At 39.7% G+C, this 24,379-nt stretch overlaps 1 protein-coding gene across 1 annotated transcript; it reads right to left on the reverse strand.

The window, feature by feature from the left end:
* Positions 1-12,058: 12,058 nt before the first annotated feature.
* Positions 12,059-16,514, reverse strand: LOC309718276 (homeobox protein orthopedia B-like). The gene is given in 4 exon segments (XM_082553358.1): positions 12,059-13,165; positions 13,168-13,372; positions 15,691-16,085; positions 16,377-16,514. Coding segments are annotated over 4 exon segments (972 nt in total). The 5' UTR covers positions 16,453-16,514; the 3' UTR covers positions 12,059-12,869.
* Positions 16,515-24,379: the final 7,865 nt, after the last annotated feature.

Genomic DNA, 24,379 nt, shown 5'->3' on the forward strand with positions numbered 1-24,379 from the left:
TGATTCTTCAAGTCTCAGGAACACTGATAAGAGGGATGAACCGTATTTTTTCCCCAAAGGATATTCCCTCATTTGCTGTTTTGATGGCCATGGTGGTGCTGGAAACACATTTGTCCAGAAACTCTCATTGTGTTCAGTAAGGTTGAAATCTGTTAACTGCTCCAGCAAAACTGAATAATTCACGTTATTTACATTACAAATAAGTCCTGCTGTGACATCTCTTGTGTTGTCACCCTGGATGGGACCACTCCCATAAGGATAGAAATGATTCACTATAACTGCATAACTGGGTAGGTAGGATTACTAGGATCACTCCGAACAACTTTATTTTGATTTGCAGTGATCCTTAACTCTAAGGAGAAAAATGCACTCAAACAATGATAGCAAAATACTCCTGAGCTATTACAGAGGTTATGGATCCCCCTTACAGTGGAGGTCAAGCATTCATGCCTGTACCAGTCTCTTTCTGTGCGTCACATTTGCCCTGTGACGTGATGAACGATGACTCATCTGATACCACTTCTCCCACATGTGTCTCTAGACCAGTGCCTCTGGGTTTTGCACCACTGAACTCTTCAGTGTGCATTCATCTCTGTAATAAGGATCGAAATGAATCTTAATACAATACGACTCTATTTTTTGATGGACTCTTCTTACTGACACAGTCAGGAGGAAGAACTCCCGCTTTATTTTTACTTGCATATCACACTAATGCAGGAGCATCACAATCATCAAATAGGCAATGTCAGACCAAATGTTCTGTGTTTCTGTAAAATTTCCATAGATCTAAATGCTGATGTCACTTCACCATTCCTATGAAAACACCTGTTAATGGAATAGGCTATTTGACTGAAGCACCTGCCATCTGTGCCCCAACAATAAGCCCTCTTATAAAGTCCCTTCGATATTTTCCTCTTGCCATCTTGATACAAAAGCAGAACTGAATGGGCCTGCTCTGAATTTTTATAGATGACTGGATGTTAACTGCTTAATTGTATGGTGCAGTGGTCCAGGGTGGAAGCATCTGCACTCTCCACTTTTTCCTGCAGTTTGTCACACAAATGGATATATTGAGACTTTGGCGGAGAGAAAATGAACCTCATGCGCTCTTTTATATATACACTTTTCGGACATGAATGCTCAGATTGCAAAAGTCATGAATTCTCAGATGTCCTTTGAGATACTGAATGAGTCAGAGTTTATGCAGTGCCACTCATGAGTCAACCTTCAGCTAAAGAACCACTTTCAATTTGGTTTCAGTCTATTACATTTGCCTGACATTTGGGCATCGGGGAGCACAGAACTGCAGTGGTTAGTGCTGCTACCTCACGGTGACATTGCCATGAATCTTCTAGCTTGGTTTAGAGTTTTTCTGAGCATGTATGTTCTCTCTGTGCACCTCAACAACCTCTCACAGTTCAGTGAAAAGCATGTTAAAGTGTTCACTGATCCTAAATCGAGTTTTTTATTTGAATTATGAGCTGAAGTGTACTCTGACAAGTGGGATAGGCTGGAGTTACTGCTTATTTTGTGTTTTATCCCCATTTCCAAAATGCTGCATTTAAGTACAGTAATTTGATTGCATGTAAATTTTCGATGCCATTGTGTTGCATACGTTCAATGTAAAATGTTGATGGAATTTGGTCGAAAGAAATTTACTTGATTGATAAACACTCAGTTTATACCAAGCATCTTTTCCATAATGATTAATTATTTGAATTAATACATCTTTGATTCTATATAAAGAATCTTTTCTGTTCCTGCTTCTGCTTTCTGATCAGCAACTTGTGGCCTGATGGGACTAATATGTGCGACAACTTTTGACTCACTTGCTGGTTACTATTAACTCATTCACTGCCATTGACGTCTATAGCCGTCAATTGCAGTGAATGAGTCAATGGGTTTAACTCATTCACTGCCAATGGCTGGCAGTGAATGAGTTAAGACTTAAGAGACATCTGTGACAACTGTGACAACTATCTTTTTAAGGACGTGTTTTAGCTCCCCGTCTCTAATAAAGGAATAGTGAGGAAATGAGGTGTTTCTCTGCAAGAAGTCTGAAGTCTGACTTACTGACTGAGGTCAGTTAGTCAAACACTCATCAGATTAGAGAGGATAATTAGAGAGAGGATGATTTTTTATATTTCACATAGCAGTTTGATAGAAGTTTGATAAAAGGTGCTTTGTGTTCCACTGTTTCAGATACTGCAAGTAGACCTCTATTAGACTGAGTAGAATACCACCAAATTTTGCCACAGATTTGTGCTTGTGCTATAGCCTGCTTTCTTCTGTGTTTAGAGAGATATAACCTCTTTGCTTAGATTTTTATTCATTCATTTTACTTGTTTTTGCTGGCCAATTTGACAGCCAGGAAATCAAAATGGACAGCTGTGGTCTAAATAACATCTTTGGACAAAGTGAGAACAAAATGAGCAGTGAGTCATACCGTATACTGCACATGAAAAAAGGAAAAAGACCGGAATATGTGTCCGGAAGGAGAAAGTAAGAAAGAGCCAACAAGGGAGAGCGAGAGTCTGCGATGTAGTTCAATTTGTTTTGACATAGGAAAGTCATTTAGAGTTGACCACTTTTAGCTGCCTGTGCTGCCGCTGTGAAAGGTCAAACTCAGATGTAGCTGAGTGTAAGAGATGATGATCAGCCTGTCAGCGCTCATACACACATCTGATAAAATAGCCCTCTCTTTCTGTCATTCATCTGAAATGAAGATGAGAGACTGTGCGTAAGTGCGCCTTGAGCTAATTACAGCTGACATTTTTTTCCATCGTTATTAAGGTCTACGATGCCACACAGAACAACAAACCACAAAAAATAATGAACATAATGAATAACATTTACTATAACAGCCTGTCAGCCTGTTGACTTTTAATGCTGATGACCTATTCGAGGTGTGTTACTTTCATCTAAAAGCCAGTAGTCAGTGTTAATAATTAGTTGCCTCACAGAGTCATTGCGTTGTGAAGATGCCTCAACCTATTAGCCAGAGTCTCACTGTTTAAAGTGTGTTTTGCTAATCTGAATGACACCACAGGAAAGGGAAAATGCTCGCAAAATGCTACGTGGTGAGTGCCCATGTGTGTGTATTTCCTGGTGTTAAATGCTTGTCCCTTAGCAATTTCATGTCATGTGATGTGTGCGTATGTGTGATGCGGAGCTGTGATACATACTGTAATTGTTAAAATCCAATTTATTAAATGAATTGATAGATTTTAATGAACACGTAACCCCAGAGTCTGATTATACTGCTCTAAATGATGAACAGATACAGCAATTCCCTCAGTGCTGGCCTATTTGAAGAGTTCATTTTCTAATCTAATAACCATATTTAACAACCACTCTTCCCCTATTACCTCCCCCAGTGTATCACCCTGACTGAATGAAGGGTGAGAAAGAATGAATGAATTGCCATCCTGTGCTACACATGGATGAACTTTCTCTGTAAATGTGTTATTCTTGGGGAACCATAAAAATACAGTACTAGCATGACTAAACCAACAGCACACAAGAATATCCCAGTAATTGTGATATGAAAAAACGGACAGAAAACCCCCCCAGTACATTTGAATATTAAAATCAGAACATCAAATTCAGATGTGTTTAAAATGTTTTAAATTTAGATACCATAAATATCATCACTAAGAAAAACAAGCGAGGAGCCAGCTGCTTCTGTCTTCACCAGACAAAAGGCTACAACACCATCTGGTGGCAGATGCAGAAACAGGTCTATTTTTGCTTCAAGAAATGCACGAATCAGTGGTAACTTCTCAATGATGCTCCAAGTGGCAATGACAAATCCTTCCCACAGTTTTCTCAAAAATGCAACTGATTTGGTTTACCAGGATTTTCCTAAAGATAGAAGCAGTTTAAAAAAAACTTAAAGGAGTGTGATTTGCTGTATCTGGGATGATTGTCCCAGCTGGCAAGATGTGACAGTCACCCCTCCATGTGGTTAAAGTTAAATCACAGTGATTGTTGACTGCAGACATTAGTGTCTTAACCCTGTCTTACTGCCCAGCATGCAACCTCCTTTTGAACACCTGCTCCCTGGCAAACGTACACATGTAGCTAAGTATTTTTGATTTTTTTCTTCATTGTGTGTTGCCTCCTTTACACACACAGGAACACACAGTTCTTGTGCGGATCTGTCTGTCAACACAGCGGTCCAGCCCGGCTCTCCCCACTGCCTGACTGACCCATTCATCTCCCGTGTGGGCTGTAATGAGCTGACCCTCCCCATTTGGACCAACCTGACAGAGAGAGATTACTTTAAAGTCTGCATGGATTTTCTCCTTTGTCCCCTCCTCCCCATTCCTCTCCCTTGAAAGTGGCTAATTCAAAGTGCATTAATGAGGAGCGATGGATAACACACTCTTCTTTTAATTACCTTCCAACCAAGTTCTTCAGGGGAGGTCTGGTGACTCCCATCTGACACTGGCCTGTTTATTTGGTTTGGTTTTTACCATGTTAGACTTTTGTGTGATGCATTATGTAGTCAGAAGAGATCATGCTGAAGCATTTATGGGTTATAGGGACAACACGTTAAAAAGAAAAATAATAAATGCACAAAATACATTTAGATAAAAACAGTTTTTTCTTAACGTACATCTTTTAAAAAAAATCTTCAATCTATTATTGGCGAGGCTATTGAACAAACACGGATTATGCTAATATTAAGAATAAAATACTGAGGTATTGTATACACTGAAATGAGCCACTGGAACATGATGTGAAGAGCTTTTTGTTGTCTGTTTCCTAGTAAGCACATTCACAAATTATACAGGGATGATTGATGGTGCATGCAGACGATGAGAATAATTCTACATAATAGTATAATTACAAAGTGTGATGCAAAATAATTGTTCTGGAGCCAACAGGGACCACTTTCCCCAATGAAACACAATTAGGTAAACTGATATAAACAGAGAGCAGGATTTGACAGAAAAGCTTAGGGAGTAAGATAATCACTTAAAACAAATCAACTCCAGTTTTGTTTGGATGATGAAATCGATTGCTCAAACTAAAAAATAAAATAAAACTCACTATTTCATGTGTATGCTGCTATTATACTAGTTTCTTTATACACTTTGTTTTGTTTTTTTGGTAATAAAACAAAGTCTTACATAAAGTGTAGTAACTAACTCAAGCATGATCCTCAATATCAGTGCTCACCAAACCTGGTATGGTAAAATAACACATACCAAAGTTTAAGCTATTGCTTAAACTTTCTTTAAACAAATAATGCAAAAATCACCCTTAGTCATAGGGATTTGGTGGCTTGATGTTGTTTTTGCAAAAGCGAATACATTTACCTGCTGGGTTAATGATTTAGGACCACTTTTTATTGTTATAGAACACACTTTGGTTCTTCAGGCCATGCTCCTATTTGTACAAAGTCTCTGGAGGCTCCTGTATGTCAGACAGTGGCCTTTCAGCTCATATCTTGGAAATCATTTTTTCAATTTCAAGCAGTGACTGTGGGAAAAAAAAAAGCAGACACTTGTCTGATGTTTTTATTTATGTGAGTCAGTGGCTAACTTGAGAGAGCCTGAGAGTACCTTGTGGCAAGACAGTTGCCATTTGTTAGGCAGGCAGGAACAGTGCAGAAGACAAGTATATAGTTGAAGGTCTTTAATTGGCTGTTAAAACCTCTTACTCCTTCAAAAAATAATTTTAGGTCAGCTCCAAATACTTCTAGCTAAGTCCTGGGCAACATTATTTATCTCTTAACTCTTCGGAGGAGGGGAACTTTTCTTGCTTTATATATTGACAGACTTTGCCTGAATGCTAGCATAATGAAAATCTTTTTATACAGCTCATACTGATCTTGTGCATCAGTTTAAAATATATAAAATAAACATTTTCTTCCACCTGCTTAGAGTTTCCTCACACTCTGAAACATGTCTGCTCAAGGCAGAGATGGGTGGGCCTTTAAATGTGTTCCTTCATCATTCAGGCTCACTGTGGTCTGGGCAGTCTTATCCAGCCTAATACACATTGATTAGTCTACATAATCAATGTATTCAATGACAATGATTCAGTACACTGCATAAATTTATCGACTGCAATCAGCTATAAACAGCAGCCCTTTTTTCGTCCACTTTCTGTTTTATTAACTAGGTTTTGATGGAAAAATAATTCTCTGCAGAGTTAACAGACATATTTCATTAAGTGATTAAGTGATACCGAGGTGAAATAAAATCTATTGACCATCTGTCTGGATTTTCTTGAGAAAAAAAAATGGCATGAACGATTAAAAAACAGCGCTGCGAGCTACCAGACAGCTACCAGAAGGTGGCACTGTTTAGCTGCTGTTGGCTTTACTGGCAGCTCTTTGTTACTTGTTCAACCTGAAGAGTTTCACATTGAATTATCTTTCTGTCTTAACAAAGGTGAACGAATAGCAAAACAACAAATACAAGCAAAAATCAGATTCACCCAGGATTAAAATTCATGGATTCAGAAAATCAAATCACAAAATTAGGCATCACAACAGTTGGATGATTTAGTCACATACCTGCTTTATGCTGTAATACTAAACCAGTTTACCCAGCTGTATTCTGCTTTAACCTTTGAAAACAAATCTACCCTTTCAGTGTAGGTGAGAAAAGTTTTCGGGGAATACCAGAACACACTTGTCTGCTCTTACAATTTCAAAACCCCGTCTAGAATGAAACAGAACGCCAAGTGATATATCGTTTTTCACTAGACAGTTGAATAAAAAGAAAAAGTGCAGTAGGAAAACCCCGACGTGAGGCATGTAACTTTGCTACTCCTGGTGGCCATGCATGACCAGGTCATGTAATGAATGTTGATAAAGTAGAAAAGCCGCTTTAATCAGGACGGATCACTGTGCAGAGGTGGAGAATGTCAGAGAGAGCAGGCACAGCTGCTTAGTGAGAAATCCAATATTGACTGTCGGGATAAATGTCCTGCATATTCTCTCATCTGTCCCAGGGGCCGTGGTATTATGCCTCTCACGTTAGCACTCCTAATTGGATTAAAAATGGCTTGTTATTGGGAGAAAAATGACTGAAAAAACTATCACGATTATTGCCTCTCAACAGTGTTGGCTCCCAGAGCTGAAGAGGTGACTGTCAAAAAAAAAGCAGTTTGTTTGGAAACAAACTTGCTTTGATTGATTGTGTTTTAAGCTCAGACTAATGTGGACAGTGCCATTGCATTCAATGCCATTTTCTAGTATTATACAGCAATCACAGTGTGGTATTTCTGGAATTTATCAGCTATTTTTACACATCAAATTTCCACTTCATTTATTTTCAATAGTAAAATAATAAATAATAATCAAATAAAGTGTGTGTGTGTGTGTGTGTGTGGGTTTAAAGGTGGTTATGTGGTGTATGCATGCACGCCTGCCTGTGAATGCATGCGTGAACAGAAATGAAACAGACAAATCCATCAGACGTCCACTGGGTTTTGGTTTGTGTACCACCAGGAGCACCCATTAACAGAAAATAAATGCTTGACGTCATAAACCTGACAGAGTCTCATTCATACTGACATTCGGGCTAAATTACACATAAAAGCACTGATAACATCATCATTAAATATTGATTTCTAAGGCTGGTTTAAACAAAAGCATGTCTACACATAATCAGCAGATGACGGGATTTGGTCAGAGCACAGGAAGGAGAGTTATATAAAAAGGGGCCTCTTTTCATAAACATCTTTTCATAAACATCTTAAGGAGCAAAAGAAGAGCTGCTGAGTGTAAGAAAGGGGAAGAGAGGGTGGAAAAAAGAGAGGAGTAAAGGGCTGGGGGAGTAGAAAGAGATTTAAGGCTGAGGCTCAGAGCAGATGTTAGTGTTGATGATGATGGATGTAGGTTGTTGAGATGCAGAGTTGTTATCATGAGAGGCACTCGCAGACTCTTCACAGCACACTTTCGCCCAGATGTCACTGTGTGTGCGAGTGTGAGTGTGCGTGTGTTACACAGCAACAGAGAGGAACATGGTGAAATGAGCAAGGTACGTGCTCAAATTAGACACTAAATCTACTTTACCGATGCTGTTTTTTTATGAAATTGTGGATTCAGTCTTCTTTAATGAAATGAAATTTGCCCTTTACATCAACTACAAGTAATAATAACAATGAAGAGAAGCAATGAGATACAACAAAGGAGAGTTTAGAGACTGATTGGCACAGATGAGGCTAATGAACAACTATCTTTTGCACTCTTGGGTGCAGACATGGTGAAAAGCAACTTCCTCTAAAGGCCTAAATTGGATTAATTTGAAGATTTATTTTTTTTTACCTTTATGAGAGAGGTTACATTCTCTTCCGGAAAACCGTGTGTCCCTGGGCTACGACATACATCCCTGCAATCATCCAAATCAACCAGAAACTACACACACGCACACACACATACAGGCAGAAGGTGGTCTGTGTGTGCGCGTGTGTATGTGTCTGTGTGAATGGGACATGTTGAGTGGTGGTAACCTGCCCTACACTCTAACCACATAAAAGGTGCAGGACAGAAACATGTCGGTAATTGATTGCTAATTAGTTCTTTTGTTGTTGTCCATTGTGTGGTGACAGAGCTTTGCCCTGGGCTGTCTATTCACACGCAGGCTCTGTGGCCTCACAGCAAGGCAAAAAGCATAGTCACACCATAATGAGAAAGTCATATATAACTGCAGCAGATGACAGAAGCTGCACTACAAACCCTCTGCAAAGGAACTCTTGACATAACAGAGGAAATGGTGACCCTTTTTTATGAATTCAAGTCATATGTCACAAATATTTTTATTTTAATGCAAATAGAAGAAGACCTATGTGAGTATGGTGATAAAACCCCCTCCCTGAGCTGTATGTTGCTTTACAGTATACGTTGCAGCAAACTATGTGTCATTTCTACTAACTTGGTATACCCACATCTCTCTCTCTCTCCCTCTCTCATCAGTGCATGAGAAATTACCTAATGAGGAATGGGTCGCACATTTCCACAAACTCATTAACCCGCGAGCGAGTGAGACTAATTGCAGCGTTTGGGTAATGTGATTTCACATCTGTTACTGCAGCCCAGGACACAGTAGTCAGCACAGGGCCGGATCTGGTGGGCTGAGCTATGCATAGAACTAGATTTAGCAGAAACACAACATACACTCAGGCTGACACCACTACAGCTCCTGTCTGAATGGGTGGAGCAGTAGTCATTTTGGCTGTGGCTGTTATCGTTTTTGATCAACTGCCACGCAGTATCTGGTAATTGCAAGTCTCTGGAGAGTGGGTGGGCCTCCTGGATTCATTGATTGACTCCCACTAGGATGTAAATACTGTTTACAAGACGGATAAGCAATGGCCTCAAGTTATAATGTAAACAGTCAATCAGTTAAAAAAAAGAAACAACAACTTGGTAATTAGTAAGTTTTAAATTTCTGTTTTACAAAAGATGGCATTTACTTTGAAATGTAACGTGAAAGCAGAAAGGTTGGTCGAGTGGGTTAAACATCTGCTTCATATCTCAGGTTGACACTGGTGCTGGATTGCAGCGTTTTCCATTTTCATTTACATTCATAACGATTTCCATTGCTTTCAGTTGTTTTTAGGTTTTCCTTCCTCTGTATATGCTGGTGTGTTATACACTAAACAATGTAACACAATCACTGCATTTGTTAGTGTAGCCACTTGTGCTCCTGCTGGGAACATATGACACATCCTAAAATACCTTAAGTCAAAAAAGTTTTTATTGCTTGGTGGAAAACTTTGTTTTAGGCCATCTCATTCAAGTTAATTTCTCCAAGCAGAAGCACAGGCTTTTATTCTCTGGCTCTCTCATATATACACACAGAATGGAATAAATGAATTTTTCAGGGTCTCGACTTGAGTTGGTATTTCCAATAATTCCATAAATGACTGCAAACAAATTTATGCTAATAGAAAAGGTGGGAGCCAACTGTTTAATATGGGGAAAGTAATATACTTTTGTTAATTATGATTAATCCTTTGTTTAACCTCACAGCATTGTTACAGAAACTCCAATTATAAGTTTACAGGCAGTGGGACTGCTTATGGTAATGCCATATCTCATCAATTACCATCCCGTGACCATAAATTGGCCTCAGCACCGGCAGCGAGATGAGGTTAACACGCTGATTAATTTGAGCTACTGTGATTTCAGGCTAAGCTGACACTTACACTCTTTGACACAGACAGTGAGGTCTGCTAACTTTCATAATGGAAAAATTGTATTTACCACATTCAGGGCTGCTTCTGAGGCTATAGACATCACACATCACATCAGGATAATTTAAAATCAAAGCAACATAAACAAGGTGAGAGGTTTTCCTATTACAGAACTGATTGGCAAGTAATGAGGAATTTTAGATAAATGTCAAATGATGAAAAGGTACAAAAGCAAACTGCCTCATACAGTTGATTTGTATTTTTTGTCATGATGTGCATGTAATGTTTTAAACATTATAGAGCTAATCATAAATCTGATGTAATGAATAATGAATATTATCCATTACATCTGAAAACATGTCAGTTTACCAGATTTGGGTTAATGATTAGTTTTGATTCATAAATGCTTCACTGGGTTGCATTTTTAAATATATAACTACCATTCTATTATCTGTTTCAGCTTGGTTTTACCAGCTTAATCGCCGACTCTTTACACACTAACTGTGAGTCTACTACATTGGTTAAGTTAACCACATGGATCAATTTTGTCCTGTTGGAAGTGACAAAACATATTATGTATATATAACTTATATATAACTTTTCTTATGTGTAACATGTAGAAAAAGGTAAGAAAACTTCCCAAAGCAACATCTAAAATATCATTTGATTTAATTAATATGGTGTTGTTATGGTGCTGACTGACAGGCACACAAATAGTGATTTGCCCATGAACACGTTATTGCTAATGCATTGTGGAACAGACTGAAGCGCACAATATTGAGCTCCACGCTTAATGTTTATATAACACCTCTGATACACTTGCCAAGAGCTTGTTGCTGTATTTTAATCATAATTTTAATATTTTTATATATATTGTTAGTATGCGTTTGGATCCTTGTGTTTTCTAGCTTACTGACAATCCCACTTTTAACAGGTATGCTATTTACATTGGTATTATCCAACATCCTGGTCTAAAATTGCTAGCTATAACCATTTGAGTTAAAATTGCATGATGGAAAAGTCCTAAACTGATCCATATGTTATAAACTGTAAGTAATTAAACGGAGGTATCTCCGGTTTTGATATAATAACAATATGATTAACAAACATCCACTAGCTAAGAGCAAATGACAACAATTTACTATTTCCTCTCTGGCTCCATATTAGAATAAACTTTACATTTAAATCATTGATCAAATAAAGTGGTTGCTGCTTTCCACGGTCCTGGTTTTGTTCCATTCATAGAATAATATGTGGATATTTTCATGTCGTCTAGCACTCCTATAATGACCTCTTTGGATAGCATAATGGAGCAATTTTTAACTTCCTTTTTAGCGTGCTAGGGTCATAGCACCAACCTTTACCTAAGCATATAAGTTATACAGTATAAGCTGGTGTATTCCTTTGAGTCGTAGCCTTGCGATCCCTCCGTTTAGTTTCAGTCCATCCAGTGTGTTCAGTGGGATGACCGTCATGGTTAAAATCAATGACCGTCACATCACAGCGCTGACATCTCAGCCTGGTATCTTTACCGCTGCTGTCTGCCACCATAAGACCAGTCACCCTTCACAAACCCTTTAACCCTGTCTCCTCATAAACCCTGCAAAAACACCTCTTTAGGTCACTGAGCAATAACCAAAAAAATAATAATTTGTGCAACAAAATTATGTCATATAGCAGTCAGACGCGTACTGATAACATGTAACTGTGGATAATCCAAGGCAATGGATAGTTCAAATCGCCTAAACTAGTATTACAGTAGATATCGTAGCAAACGCTTCACCGTCCTTGGAAATGTATTCAAAATAATCATTATGCGTTTAAATTTAATGGAGACATACATCATTCTTGTTTTTGACATTCTTGAAAATTATTTTTATTTGTTTGCTCATTTTAAATTGGTACAAACCCGTCAATGTGGTGCATTTCGATGTAAGATCAAACATTTAAGAAATGTGTCAAGTAATATCACATACAATAAGTTAAAACATGTCACAAAAAAGACCAGCGGGTACATAGCAAGAATGTTTTATCTACACAAAACATCCTAAAACAGAGTAGGCCTACTGAAAGATCGCCCGTGTGTGTGTGTGATCCCGTCCCATGCAGACGGGACTGAGGTCACCAAACAAAAGCACCTGTTCAGTCTGAGTGGGCACCGTTTTCTCCTTTAATTATTAAATCCACATGCACAGTGCATGCCCGAGACACAGTTCAGTAGGCTCACTGTCAGTTTGGTGCGTGTGTGGCAGGCTGCTATCAAAATACCCAATCTTATAAATAACCGTTTGACATAACACAACCTCACCTGAACACAATAACGTGCGTAAAGACACGCTCAATGACAACGTAAATACGACGATTGTTTGGCTCTCGGTAATTAGGGCCTATAGTCTAAAGATCATTACAATAGTATTTATCAACAATAGCTGGTAAGAAAAAAATCCGTTTGAATTAACGAGATAAATGACCCCATTTTTTTTCTTCCGTTTGTCAATAAATGTTGTCCTTTTGTTATTATCATTATTTGGTCTTTATGAGGTGGCATTTACCTCTTTTTTTCTCTCCTCACATTTAAGGCCTGATTACTTCATTCGTTCTCTCATTTTGATCTAAATAGCTGGATTAAAAACAGGAAAAAAGAAGGAGCCAGGCGGGGCTGGGAGAGGGGTGTTTGATGGAATAGGGTGCGGTGTGGTCAAAAGTCACTAAGTGAAACTCATGGACACTGTGTGCTCCAGCGCTTTGCGCCTCAGAGACGCGATGCTCGTTCCTCTCCACATGTCACTGTCCGGGGAGCTACACAGCTGTGGGGAGCCCGATACGTTCGTAGGGCCGGAGAGGGAGGCCGACATTCCTGGAAAAGGCGTCTGGTAGAGGTGGGACTGCAGACCGGAGCCGTTGGAGGACAGGCCGTTAGAGAGACCCATGGAGTTTGGTGGCGGGCCTGGACCAAGGCTGCACTGTGACAGTGACTGCGCCATGCCTGGCTGGCGACCCAGAGCGGGGGGAGCTGCAGCTGGGAGACCCCCGCCATCCCCGTAGCCCAGCGAGAGTCGTTGGCGTGGAAGGAGCACAGGCTGTTCTCCATGGCGGCAGCGGCAGAAAACTGTGGCAGGCCCGGTGTTGGGAGCAGGGTACCCGGTGCACGGAAAACATTAGTGGTCTTCTTCCTTTTCTTCCACTTAGCGCGTCTATTCTGGAACCAAACCTGAAATCAGAGACACAAATCGACATTTAGAGGTACTGAGAAACATACGTGATATATTTCTTGGGCACTGTGTGTTTATTTTAACCAGGAAAGATGCCACGTTCTCATCCATATGAAGCCATATTGCAATGGACACAATAATAGCATTCTTCACCATAATAATCTCATTTTGAGGTGGAACTAACTAAATTTAATCGAATTATTATTAGACCTCTTCTCTTGGCCCAGGACTTTTCTAAGGCCAACCACTTTGAATAATTGTTGGCCAACAGTCAGAGAAAATTTTAATAGTGTACTTATAACCCCAAACCTCAAAATAAGCTTTTGGGAGTGCCGAAAGTTTCGAATCTCTAAAGATGAAGCGAAGTATTTCGAAAGAAATTGTAAAAAAAAAAAAAAAAAAGGTTCCAGTAAATAAAACAAAAGTAAGAGAACATTTATATTCTGTAGGAGACAGAAATAGCTGTGGTGTAAAAATGTGTGCGTCAGAGGGTTTGTTACTCAAGTTCTGCAGCAAGGAGTCGAGCAATTTATCTTTCTAACATCTTATTTACAAGCAGATTAACTGAAAATTGCCCTAAATATTGCGCGGGCTTAAATACAAATGGCCCGCATCGCTGTACAGCATCTATGCGAAAATAAAAAATGCCCGTCTGTTGGCTATGCGCGAGAAAACCCACAAACACACCGAGCCATACAGCTGAAAACGCACGCGCGACACCGCTGGGCTTTATAAAGATTTCATCTTCGGGTGTGATTAATGCGCGCACGAGGCCGTGAGTCGATGCCTCCATATTAAAAGTGAAATCTCGCTCTCATTCCGCTCAGCCAGCCGTGAAACGTCGCCCAAACCCATTACACTCGGGGGGAAAGAAAATGCAATTTCTCATTCCATTAAAAAAGTACAATATATTCTTGAGTCCTATTAAGACGTCGCTGATAGAGCATTTTAAAGGAGAGAGGCTGTGTGGAGGCACGCGCTCGGGCCAACACGCCCACTCAAGGCTGCACCTGCACGGCCTGCACTAATGTTTACCAACACCGACTATGAGCCGGCATGCACTGAGCGGTTAGGATCCTGCACTGGTTGGAATAAAGAATGGATTATTACGGTGACTAATGATTATACTGGTTTTATTGCTTTCAGTGGGATAATTTGCATGAATTTCACATCACGGTTTAATAACCCGTTCACTGTTATAAATAAGACTGAAATTGGTTGGTAATGTGTTTTGTTTATTAGAGCCTAGCATGTTCCTTCTCTCTTTAGTTTTCTCAAAACTGTCAAATAATCACGTGCGATTAATAAGAGAGATTTTTTTTTTTTTACAAATGTGTAATCATATTTTGTTACGGAAATTCTCATAAATGTAGTCCGAGAAAAATATCTGGAAGGCTATCTTCTAGTACTTGAAGATTTATTTTATTAGATGGTTAAATAAATGAAAAAAAAAAATCAGAGATAATGATCAAAGCCGTAATGCTCCCCGTGTAATTGTTGGAAGTACAAAATTGCAAAATAAAACAAAGAAACGAAAAAAAGAAGAAGAAAAAAAAGTCTCCATGAGTGGCGATACACGGATTTTTTCTGGAATTTGTAAAAGCCAGATGACCATCGAATTCCTCATCCTCAAATGAGAAATGTTTCAGTACCTTGGACAGAGCCCTTTGTGGACCGGATGCTCTCACAATTAAATATTAGTCAGATATCAGGTTAAAGTTGAATATATTATGGGATACTTGCGTCATGCAACTCAATTTAAGCAGAAACTATTTTCTTAAACAGTTATTACTGGAAAATCTGGACACGGCGAGGCTATGCTATCGTTTTTATGCACAGTGATACTGGGGAGAGATATTTCACACGCGGTACCTGAAAAACCAAAATGTACTCCTTTACTTGAAGTATATTGTATAGACTCTCATTTAAGTCTTGGCTTATTGTAACTTAGACTGAGCAAGTGGCGCCATTTCGATGGTTAGCTTTGAAATTCCAAGTAGTTCATCCAAACTTGAAACGTCCACAAAATATGTTGGTATTGGGTGAAAATTAACTACAAATTAATTAGGGTAAAATGACAAATGATTAAAAATAAAAATGTCTTTTAATAACACAGAGGCACGTGGTTTCCTCTTGTGACACAACCGATTCTGTTCACTATCTTCCAGGCGGATTGAAATGGTAATTATTATGATGATGATTTTATTTAATTTTTTTGTATTTATGTATTTATTTTGGATATTTACAAATCGTAAAAAAACTGTTTCCAAAGCCCCACCCTGAATTGTTATGCGAGTCTCTGCATTATTGTATTTACCTGAACTCTGGACTCGGTGAGGCCGATCCTTAGCGCCAGTTCCTCCCTCATGAAGATATCAGGGTAGTGGGTTTTGGCGAAGCTTCGCTCCAGCTCATTGAGCTGCGCCGGTGTGAAACGCGTCCTGTGCCGCTTCTGCTTCTGCTGGCTTGTGGTCTGGCCGGAGTTCTGCTGCGGCTGTTGCTGCTGCTTCTCCTGCTCCTTCCCGTTCACCGGCATGCCCGCAGAGTTGGATCCTACAGTGGCGATGTCTTCACCCGGCAGGAGAGTGGTTCCTTCAACAGAGTCTGAACCAGGAGGCATGTCTCCCGGATGCCCCTGGTCTGGAACTCCACCTCCCAGCCGGCATTTGAGAGCTTCTCGGTGTCCGAGTAAGTCTGCAGCATCCTTCATCCCTGAGAGGATGAGTAGGAGAGGGGATTTGAGTAAATATGCCGAGTACCGCAGCGTCTTATAAACAAAGTTATATGAAATGCTTTGAGTCTTTAAAATATAACAGGCAGCACAGGTGGCATTAAAAACACAATATACTAAATTTACGTTGGTATTTTATGGTATAATTTTTCTGTGCTGATAAATTACTTATAAATTGCTTCGACCAACGATAAACCACTTAGTTATTAACACAATTAACCACACAGTCTATTTATCACTTCACAACGTTAGACAAAAAGTTGAAATCTTACACTGGAGTTTAGGGCCGGAGTTTAGTGATGATAACTCACCGAGCCGAGCATCCAGGAGGTCGGCATGAGAGAGCATCGCGTACCGCTCCAGGGCGAAATGCGCTCCAAAAAAAATCCTACAACTTTGGGTCAATTTAAAAAGTATATATGGTCTAAATGAACGAAAATTCGGTTTGTGGTTAAAAAGGAGGTCCCTTGCATTATAATGTCCTTTAGAGCGATGGGGAGGCGCTTATTAGTTGAAAGAACCCGTGAGCTTCCTCAAATAAGAGCCAATCAGAGCAGGAGCTTGGAAATGTCAGCGACGTGACTCCCCCTTCTTTTTTTAACACAGGCGCGCACGTAAGCGCGCACGCGCAGACCCAAACGCGCACGAAATACTACAATTCAATCCTCTGCCATTCCGTCCTCTGATTTATTAGCTTTTCATGCTCAAATTATCCCACGTTAAACATCTTAATGTGTTTGTTTAATCTCATATAGTCCGTGCCCTGACAGGACTTCCGTTAGTACATAGAAACACATGTAAAATACGGGAGGAGAGCGCATGCAGAGGCTTGTTTTACTTCGTTAAAGGAGCTGACACTTATTTGAAAGGGAAACTGTATTGTCACTCTAATTGAACACATCAAAATCTTAATTTTTAAATCCCTTGACTGTATAATTCAGACTGTTCACACAGTAAAGCCAGGATTCGTTTAGCAAATGAAGGGACAGAAATCTACGGTTACAATTTTAAAGCTGGTTGCTGTTTATTTATTAAGGGGAGCAAATTGAGTCTCTTTTGTACTTATCAGTTTGGACATTGGTCATAAAAAACACAAAGGCAATAAGAACAAGAAACGTTATCACACCAGACCTCCTTCTAACCCCTCAGAGCCCCTATTCCCTCCCGTCCTTGGCTCACAAACAAAACAAATATAGCTCCCATTCCCTCATGGCAGGTGATTTGTGGAGACAAATCGTGGAAATAAATAAATAAACGAGTACAGATGGATTTAAACACCGTCGGTGATCGGCCGCTTTAACTCCCATCGACTTTTCATCAACACTGGCCCAATTAAAGGTATTTAGGCCTGCTTGGTTCAAACAAAATCAGACGTGGTGGACCCTAAACGATTGTGCCCCTTTAGCAGAAGTCCATAAGTAGGTCTATTATACAATTAACAGGACAGCGCATTGATTTGCGCTCCACTCTTACTTCTCCAGACAGTGCTGGTTAGAGAAGGCTTTTGGCAGATGTCAGGGTGAGCCTGGTGAATAGACCACCGCCTGGGACTAAATAGGTTTCTTTTCAGCCACACAAAGGAGGCGTCCGAGCGAGGACTCCTCTCTCTCTCCCCTCCTGCACCACATGGAGGCAGCTCATCTTTTATGCTCCTCAACAGCAATCTGCCGGGACGCGGGGAAGTAGCCTATATGTGGCACAGCGTGAAAACTTAAGGAAATGGACTGGTGCATGGTGCACTGAGATGAGGAAAGCTGTGACCATCTCCCGAAGGTTCAGGAGAAGCAATCAACAGCAGCAGCAGCAGCAGAGGCTCGATTCGCTTGATTCAGACGTGTAGACCAGGAGAGAGGAGAGGGACTCACTTTATTGGGAGTTGTAGGGCCAACACTGCGTTTGTGAAGGGCCCGAGCCACGAGATGGTCTGTATGCTGTGGAAAGTGTTTGTGAAAGTATATAAATATATACAGTCGTTATTATTATTATTATTGTTGGGCAAACTTTGGGCACTTTTTTGTTACATGAGTTATCCTTTTACCACTAATCAACAACAAAAAATGCAATCAAAATATAATAATAATAATAATAATAATAATAATAATAATTTTTTAAAGTATATTATTTAAAATCCGATATATTTTAATGGAAATATTTTAATTTCTCTACATGGACATAAAATGAGACGTGTTAAAAATCGATCGTGGCCTATATGTTTTAAGTTACTCATCTGAAGACCTACATGGTATAGTAACGGCCTGGATGACAGATATCCCCTCAGCTGTCCGATCCACAGACTGTAACTTATTGCTGTAATAAGAAGGACCCACTTGAAATGGGTCTATGTCTCACTCAGCACTCAGCCTCCCTAACTGGACCACATCAATCTTCCCCAGTAAAAACACACTCACATAGGCCTACAATCCTCCCGGGTTAATGCGGCGCATCTGAGTGCGGAACGGCTGTTTACACGCGAGGAGACACTTTTAATGGAAGCGCACCAAAAACAAATGCAATTTTGTAGAGCAATTTCAAAGATCAAGAATTCCGTGTCCACCCTCTCCGCGGTTTTTTAGCAATCAAACTGCGTTAAATCCATTGCTCATACGAGCCTTTGCAGAACAGGTTACAATAACACAAAGCAACAAAAGGCAGATGCAGGGATAAGAGCCTTTACACCACAACTGAACTGTAACCTGAGCCAGTAGGTAAACTGGTTGTTTCTTATAAGAAACAACCAGTTTACCTACTGGCTGTAGTAATAGGCCTTAACATATATGCATCGCCCTCCAGGCATCTGCATTCACTCAGTTATAGAAATCTAAAAAGGAAAATCGATTTTCCATCTGCAGAAACGCTTATCTAACAAATCACGCTGTAGTTCTGTGCAGGTGATTTGACAGTCAGAGGAATAAGAAGCAGACCAATAAGTGCGTTGCATCAGAGCCCGAGAGAGGAGAGAGCGAAGAGCCGAAGACAGGCGAACCCATTAGAGGCTTTCCTCTCCGGCCACCCATCCTGGCTGCACCACCCTGTGCATCTCATGCTCCAATTAGGCCCGTTGCCCTCCGCCTGGTGTCCGTTACTGCTTGATGCGGTGCACAGAGCGGTAATCACGGCATCAAATAAAATAATCAGCAAAGAAGAACGATTTCCTTAATGAGAAAGAAGAGGCGTATGTCACGGAGAAGGTGGTGTGGTGTTCTTGAGTGCGTGTGTGTGCGTGTTTGCATGCGTGCGCGCGCATGTGTGTGTGTATTTGAGAGGTTATTAAAATAGCAATGAAAGTCACAATAGGTGTCATTTACATTGGTGTTCAAAGTCTCAGCAGCTTTCAAAACGTCTCATTATATGTGGTGTTAAAAGGCGACCCCATGCTCAGGTGCTCTCTGTGTGGGATGCTCGGATTTTCATTCATTTGTTATTAAGAGAAACAATGTGAACAACCTCCTGCTGCTGATGATATATGGCTCATGTCATCAATGTGACTCATGGCAGTCAAAGTTACCCATAAATATGAAATGTTTCAACATGGTTGTTAGTTTAGTATGTATAAAGAAAACATGGTTCACGCATACATGCAGCACCTACCCAGCCATGTTTCAGTAGATTTCTACAGCTTGTTGATATATTGTGATGGGCCACAATAATTTCACCATCAAATTGTACAGTTATTGGTCAAAAGTAAGATTTTAAAAAAAAATTATTCTTCTTAAACTTTATATCCCATCAATTTTTTCTTGACATAGTCAAATTCTGTCTTCAGTACAAAAGTTTCAAACCTCTCTGAATGTGGAAAAGAATATTTATTATTATATAGTATTACTTAGTATTAAATAAAAAAAATATTCTCCACAGACCACTGTTATCATTTGCTATACGCTGCTAAATTTCTCTGAGCTTACCAAAGTAGTCACCAAAATGACTCAAAGGTCATTTAAAGTCCAGGGGGACTGCAGATGTTCTTTTATTTACAGTCTAAGTCAGGTTAATACTAAAAACCCAGATAAATGTGCATTTAACAAATATCATCCACTGAAGCTGAATGTAGCTGCAGATACACCAACATACAAAGCCATGTTTTGGCATTAAATTAAAATGTAATTTTAAAAGGTTTTACACTGAAATGTTTTTATTGAAAATACAGAGGAAAAAATTCTTTAATTATGACCACAAAGGTCTAATCTAGCCCAATGGATTATTTTGTAAAGGATTACGATTATAATTATTTCACTTTTTTCAGTTAAATGAACAGCAATGCCCAATGAAGTCATGCCAGTATTTCCCGTACTCTTACACATACACCTTTCCAGGTATGTTGCAGTAGACTCTTGTGGCTTGTGTGATGTGTGATGCTCGAAGTAAGTTCACTATCAAATTATACATTTTGTCAAAAATGAAACAGTTGGAATTTATTTTCTATCTAAGCAAGTTATTCAGATCATAGACTAAAGCTCTCTAGTTGTTTAGTCCCAAAATCTCTTCATGTGCTTTTGAACGTCTGTTGCTCTGCTGTGGTCTGCGATAACACATGTAAAAAGACATTCTGTCTAAATTACACCATTTTTTCTCCATTCAGTTCAATTCAGTTTTATTTCTATAGTACCAACTCACAACAACAGCTGCCTCGAGGCATTTTATATTGTAAAATGTAGGGTCAGCTGTTCATGAACTGTTCTGTAAAAGGGTGGTTTGCTAAATGTTATTGTTTATTTCTCTTTTACATAACCTATAATATCTATCTATCTATCTATCTATCTATCTATCTATCTATCTATCTATCTATCTATCTATCTATCTATCTATCTATCTATCTATCTATCTATCTATCTATCTATCTATCTATCTATCTATCTATCTATCTATCTATCTATCTATCTATCTATCTATATCTTGAAGCTTGCGTGTTTTCATTACCTCTTACTATTGTCAACAAAAACCCTACTTCAAGCAAACTTAACTACAATATAAATTATTCAAATAAGTCTTCACAACTGTTTAGCACAGTCTGTTGATCTATTGTGTTTACACTCAGTCACTTAAGCTCCTCCAGTTGTCTGCAGATCTAATCCCTTTTTCCTCCCTGACACCTTGACTTTCCCTCCAGTTCTGCTCCAGCTATTAGAATATGTTCTTTCTTAAGTCTGGTCATTAGTTAGGTCTATTACTGTGGCTCCATCATTAGGAAGCTGTAATGCATCATTGAAGGTAATGAGTGCCTTACATTACAGGTGCCAGGGAGCCTTGGACACAGTTAACGAGACCCCTTTTTACACTGTAGTCTGAAAACAATGCCAGTTTAAATAATTTCAGCCACAAAGGTGTTAGCTTGATGTCACTGTGTTTTAGCAAAGGCTATTCCGAGTCACATTTAGTAATGTGTTATGTATGATTTTATTGATGAAAATATCAATTGTATGCTACTCTAGTAAAATTGAGAAAATAAACATCAAATTCTACTATAAGAATTATATAAAGTGTGAACAATTTGGTAATATTATCCTGACTTAAAAACTATAGGTATATTTAGGTCAACACATATACTTTCCACACACAATTGTGCTCTTAAAACACCAGATAAATGGGAGGACTTGGGTCAGTAGTGTCTCTGAGTAGCTTGAAATTAGAAACATGTGCTGGTAATTATGAAACTGCAGCAAAGCCACATCATGCAATTTAATGCCTCAGCAAATTAAAGAATAAATGGGATCAGTCTCTTTGACCTTGCTCAGTCTGATTTGCCGAACTTGAGCTACCTGATACTTCAAGTGTGTGGCTCACTCACTCTGAGACATATATTGGCACACATACCAAAAAGGTTAGGCAGAGTGTGACAGCAATGCAGCAACCCCTCTAAAAATAAAGCTAGAACGAACACACACACACACACACACACACACACACACACACACACACACACACACACACACACACACACACACACACACACACAGTTGTATTTTTGTGTTGCTGTCGCCTTGCAGCTTCCTTGTGTTTTCAGTGCGTTACTCACCAGCCAGTTCAGCTCCTCTCACTCTCTCACAAATCCCACGCTTTCCCCATCCATCCATTCTCTTTATCGTCCTCTCCTCGTCTCCTCCCTCTCTCTCCTCCCTCCTCTCCGCCACATTTCTGCCGCTCCTCTTCTAAACACGGCGCACTACCCCTCCCAAGATTAATTGATCATCAATTTAGCTCTAATTTGGACCAAGTCAGCTGGTAAATGGGGCAGTTTTCCCTGATTGTTAGTGAAATGTGTGCAAGTACATTGATAAATTTTGATTATTTATCAATTACAACCAAATGAACTAAATCTATTGAATAAATTCTAGCCTGATTGCCATAATAGAGTTTGAAAATATGGCTATTGATAATGATTCCGGCTAATAGTCTTTTCCGGTCGTGGTTGCTGGCTTGTCGGAATGACAACACAAAACTCATTTTTCACAGAATCAGCTGAGTGAGTGCGAGGCCGATCTTTCATTAATCAGTCACATTACGGAGCTGATACGCCATAATACGCGACGCTTTCCTCAGAAAGACTCTAACACTTTGTCATATTTTATGTCAATTACCAGTCATTTCGTTGTGTTCCATCAAGACATCTTGTAATAGTTAACATATGCTAAGGTAAAGCTCCCCTGTCCCGCCCTCCGGGAGCTTTGCCGGAGGATGCTGTCTCTGCGTTTGGGGGTAGACAGGAGCTGATGATGAAATGGGCCCTGCTCTTAATTTCTTATTTTCCGGAGCTGAGACGCTTATGGGAAGGGTGGGGCACGAGCTTTTTAAATGGACCTGCCACCGTGTTTTCCCAAAGTTAATGGAAAAGCAGCTTGCTGGAAAATATGAGAGGGAAAAATGGAATTAGGTTCAGAGGTTTTCACACACAATAACAAGAGATAAGTATGAGCTACGGGCCTATTTCCCCACAGACATACAAATTAGAGTTGTCATTTCCTCACAGCCTGACGCCATTAACTAAAAATGCTGTTTTAGTTTTATATTTAGAAATGTATGCTAAACGTGACTGATGCGATTGCGCGGTCTGAAATCGGATTAAAAAATAAACTAAAATGGCAAAATCCCATTAAGCGTGGTCCATGTAGAAACGGCAGCATGAAATGTTGCTGCGCGCTGTTCAGCGAACAGAACTGATTTACATTCGCCCTCTTCAGCCTGACCGCTGAGGGAGAAAAGGAAGGAGCTGAAATAACTGCGATATCAGCCTTCCTTTTTAATCAATGATATGAGCCCCTCTGCACCAATCATGGCTGCTGGAAGCAACTTAATGATCAGCATTTAGAGTGGGCAGGTAAACCACTGCGCTGTGGAGCCAACACAGGGGCCAACTGCAGGTGAATTAACCCAGTCCAGATCTAATATGCTGGTGTCAGCTCTAGTTAGTGAATGGCTAACTGTAGCCTGTATTGGCAGTGGCATAGCATCCAACATTGTCTCCCTCATATGCCAGCAGGTAGCTATCTATAATCAATGGCCACTTTTAATTGGACAGGCTGTCTGTTAGTGGACACCGCAGGTTGAGAAGTGGTTGAGCAAAACTGTGTTTACCACGTGCTTATTGGAGATTTGGTCGGAGTTCTTCGCTTTAAAATGCATTTCATTGCTTCTGCGGTTGCATGACGATCAGTTATCTTTCACATTTCAAACATTCATAAATTTCCATGAAAGAAAAAAGACTAAAATAGCACTGTTTATATTTGTCGATAATAATGTAACAAGCAGTTCTTTAAAAAAGAAAAAAATTGCACCGTGCTTTTCTTTCAAACGCTTCACATAGTCCGCGTTTCTCTGCATAGCGTCGCTGCTCACAGCAAAATATAATCCCTGACAAACTAAGGCCAGTTAAATTACATTAACTCGGAAACAACCCATGTTTTTCTTAGAAAATGAGGAAACTACCATTATGCAAATGAAATTCAAGCCTAATTGAACGGAGTGGGTCTGTTATACCCAAACACGACTTATTCCACTCTTCTAAAAATATAGGTAGATTGGTATTTAAGACGTGGACGCAATAAGGTTAGACAGAACTATATCCGATAATGTAACCAGTAAATGAAATCAGCCACTATTAGCCTCATTTCTACCGAGCCAAAGAGGTCAGAGACGAGGAAAAATGGGAATTAATTTCCTCTAAGCCGAAGCGACCTACTGACGGTGTGCTGAAAGGCTTTTCGCTCTGTGTCCACACACTGTTCATTTCTGCAGCGAACTCCGCAGAGGTAGGCTACACTGCCTTGACTAATAGGCCTAAGTG

The sequence above is a fragment of the Aulonocara stuartgranti genome (assembly GCF_965226115.1).
Source record: "Aulonocara stuartgranti genome assembly, chromosome: 12".
Taxonomy (NCBI): domain Eukaryota; kingdom Metazoa; phylum Chordata; class Actinopteri; order Cichliformes; family Cichlidae; genus Aulonocara; species Aulonocara stuartgranti.